The 3,892-nt window shown below is 40.5% G+C and overlaps 1 protein-coding gene across 1 annotated transcript in view; it reads left to right on the top strand.

The window, feature by feature from the left end:
- Positions 1-3,892, top strand: part of LOC122543349 (aquaporin-4) — a 15,693-nt gene that overhangs the window by 5,185 nt on the left and 6,616 nt on the right. Inside the window, exons 3-4 of the mRNA XM_043681935.1 lie at positions 724-888; positions 2,989-3,069. Coding sequence (XP_043537870.1) covers positions 724-888; positions 2,989-3,069 — 246 coding nt within the window. The remainder of the gene's footprint in view (positions 1-723; positions 889-2,988; positions 3,070-3,892) is intronic.

Below are 3,892 nucleotides of genomic sequence, written 5' to 3'. Positions count from 1 at the left end.
TACCTCTTATGCTTGCATCCAAATCATTTATGTAAATGACAAAAAGTAGTGGACCCAGCACCGATCCTTGTGGCACTCCACTGATCACAGGCCTCCAGTCTGAAAACCCTCCACCACCGCCCTCTGTCTTCTACCTTTGAGCCAGTTCTGTATCCAAATGGCTAGTTCTCCCTTTATTCCATGAGATCTAACCTTGCTAACCAGTTTCCCATGGGGAACCTTGTCGAATGCTTTTAGATTAGATTAGATTACTTACAGGCCCTTCGGCCCAACAAGTCCACAACGACCCTCTGAACAGCAACCCACCCAGACCCACTCCCCTACATTTAACCCTTCATCTAACACTACAGGGAATTTAGCATGGCCAATTCACCTAACCTGCACATTTTGGACTGTGGGAGGAAACTAGAGCACCCGGAGGAAACCCACGCAGACACAGGGAGAATGTGCAAACTCCACACAGACAGGAATTGAACCCAGGTCTCTGGCACTGTGAGGCAGCAGTGCTAACCACTGTGCCACCGTGCCACCCATACTGAAGTCCATTCAGGAACATTATGCATTTCCTAGATTATAATTGTGCAATATATAAGGTCTATGTAAACATTTAAATGTATTTATAAAATTGTATTTATATCATTTATTTATAAAATGTACAATCTCAATCTCCTTTATATATTCTGGGAGTTTCAATTTTATATGATTTCTTGTGTTTCTGAGCAGATCAACAAGGATGGAAATGCTGGCCAAGCGCTTGCAATGGAGATTTTTGCCACATTCCAATTAGTTTTCACGATATTTGCTGTGGATGATCACCGGCGCAGGGAAGTGGGAGAACCTGGCAGTTTGGCAATAGCTCTCAGTCTGACAGCAGGAATCATGGCATCGGTAAGAAACACAAATATCCGCTGCATTAAAACTGTTAGTTTGCATTGTACATAACAGCTTCCTCGATAGTGAATGACAGACGGTAATGAGTACTCACTACACACTAGACCAATTTTCAATGTAATAGTGTGATGTAATCTGTGTAATTTATACATACTTTGATATCATTTATTTTCATTTGGAGTTCAGTTACTGGCATGTGGGTTTTGGTGCGTGTGTGCCTGGAAGGGTCAACTGATCACTTGTCGGTATTTTTGTAGCCATGGTGATTTCTTTTACAAAAAAACAGTGAAAGAGAGAGAGCTCCTGGTGTGTGGTGGGGTTATGTCTTCATTTTTACAAATAGCTGTTTTACAAATACAAGTAAATAGCTGTGTAGGAGCCTTTCAGCTTAGAAAGTTGGGGTTTTTTCTTTTGATTTGAGGAAACACCCACAGCTTGGAAAACACATTTGGGTTTCTGTTTTGGTAGTTTGCAGAAGTCTGGATGTGTAAAGGACTTGCTCCTGAAAAAGGGAGATAGTTTACAACTGTTAAGAAATAGGGTACCTTGGTGTAAGGAATTCAGTTCTAATATTCTAGACCAGAGTGCTTATTTAAAACCTTGAAAGGGTTATTTGAAGCTGAGAAGATCCAAACTCGGTTGTATGAAGGCTCAAGGAAGAGGCAATCAGATGCTCAAGACCAGAAACTGAAGCCACAACTAAATCCTATGTGTAATAGAGAAAGGAAATCTCTCTGTGTTGTTTGAGTACTATAAAGGAGTGCATTGGATTAATGGGATTGTAGTGTATCATACACTTCAAAAACTTTAAATGTGTGTTGCATGTAAATTGTTTGATTTATTCAATTTTGCCTTCATTTCTGTTGCATAATAAACTTGCATTTTATTGTTAAACCAAATCTACAACACCTGTGTGTGTTTCAGTGAAGGACCACCTCATTTAAAACAGAAAATATATAATCTATCAAGCCATTTTTCAGTCTGGAATCTGACTTGTCCAGTTATAATATCGGCTGGGATCACAATAAAAGTAATAAGTAGTCTCCATTAATTTCTGCTTTTAGAAGCCAAATCCTATATAGGTTCAGCACATAAGCTGTGAATTTTAATTGGAAACACAGGACAGTACAAGACTGAACAGATGGAAGTTTTGGTTTGATTCCTAACTTCTCATTCAGGAGTTCTGTGTGTTACAAGAAGTTTGTACACAATACATTTACTTAATCATAATACTAGCTCAGCAACAAGCCTCATGTGAAATTAGTTTGGAGAATCTCAATCTTGATCTGAATATGTGTCAGTCCACCACACACAACTGTCTCCAGGATGGCCATAATATGCTGGGATGCCACAAGAATAGATTATAGGAAATGAAAGATCTCACAGTGGTATGGCAAAAATTGTCCTGCTAAAGCTGCAAAAACATACAAACAAAAATATCTATTAATCAACAGTTTTAAAACTTAAAACAAGGCAGCAAGGGATGTTTGAAAAGCAACAGTAAGTGTACAGACACTCCCTTATAAAATTTAGGATTCTAAGGTGATTAAGCATACTGAGTTTGTCCTTTAAGTATAGGAACAATTTGGGATTTATCCTGCGCTGTCACTGAAATCATCTGAAATTGAATGAAATAAAGTTTTCATTTTAATTCATGCCCAGATCAGGGAGAGCAAGAGTGCATATCAGGGACTCCAGGCATGCAGTTCCAATGGCTAACTGTTATGTACAGACACTGTTTGAGAATGAGTCAAGATTAGACTGGTGCTGGAAAAGACAGATAAATTTTATCTCTCCACCCCAGAGACTCTCTGCTTTCATTCCTGATGAAGGGCTTTTGCCCGAAACGTCGATTTTCCTGCTCCTCAGATTCTGCCTGACTTGCTGTGCTTTTCCAGCACCACTCTAATCTTGACTCTGACCTCCAGCATCTGCAGTCCTCACTTTTGCCACACTGTCTGAGAACGTGCATCTGAATTTGTGACAAGCCATGGGACTAGGCAAAGCACCAGGAGGGGAATGCAAATTTTGTAATGTGCTCCCTTTAACTCCAAGGAACTAGTAGGGCTCACTGATTTCTGTGCTTATTTTCTGTAGGGTAAGATTTCAGGAGGCAGCCTGAATCCTGCAAGATCTCTTGGACCAGCGATAATCACCGGATTCTGGGAGCATCACTGGGTAAACAAAGGCTTACAATGCCCACTTCATATGGCAGCATTTTCATCTGTAAATGCCTTCACTGAAGCTTTGTGATCTTCGCAGCCCAAATGTTTAATACAAATAATAACATTTTTCAAGCAGAATGCAAAATGCAAAGCTTGGCAAAGGTGGTTAAAGGAATTTGGTGTGATTAGCTACATCCTCAAGTGCTCTTGTTAAAAAAAGATTTTTTTATCTTTATTTCTGAAATGTATTTGGCACAAAAAAGTAGGTTTTGAATATTTATTTCAGGGTGGCGCTGCTTCCAATTTCGTGATAAACGGCTCCATTTCGGAATGGCAAGCAGTGACCAGTGGGGTACCGCAGGGATCCGTGCTGGGACCGCAGCTTTTTACAATATATGTTAATGATATAGAAGATGGTACCAGCAATAACATTAGCAAATTTGCTGATGATACAAAGCTGGGTGGCAGGGTGAAAAGTGATGAGGATATTAGGAGATTACAGGGTGACCTGGACAAGTCAGGTGAGTGGGCAGATGCATGGCAGATGCAGTTTAATGTGGATAAATGTATGGTTATCACTTTGGTAGCAAGAACAGGAAGGCAGACTACTACCTCAATGGAATCAAGTTATGTAAAGGGGCAGTACAGAGAGATCTGGGTGTCCTTGTACACCAGTCAATGAAGGCAAGAATATAGGGACAGCAGGTAGTGAAGAAGGCTAATAACATGCTGGCCTTCATAACAAGAGGAATTGAGTATAGAAACAAAGAGGTGCTTCTGCAGCTGTACAGGGCCCTGGTGAGACCACACCTGGAGTACTGTGTGCAGCTCTGGTC

Source organism: Chiloscyllium plagiosum, chromosome 43 (assembly GCF_004010195.1).
Source record: "Chiloscyllium plagiosum isolate BGI_BamShark_2017 chromosome 43, ASM401019v2, whole genome shotgun sequence".
Taxonomy (NCBI): domain Eukaryota; kingdom Metazoa; phylum Chordata; class Chondrichthyes; order Orectolobiformes; family Hemiscylliidae; genus Chiloscyllium; species Chiloscyllium plagiosum.
Note: the sequence above shows the minus strand (reverse complement) of the source record. Positions and strands in the feature narration are given on the sequence as shown.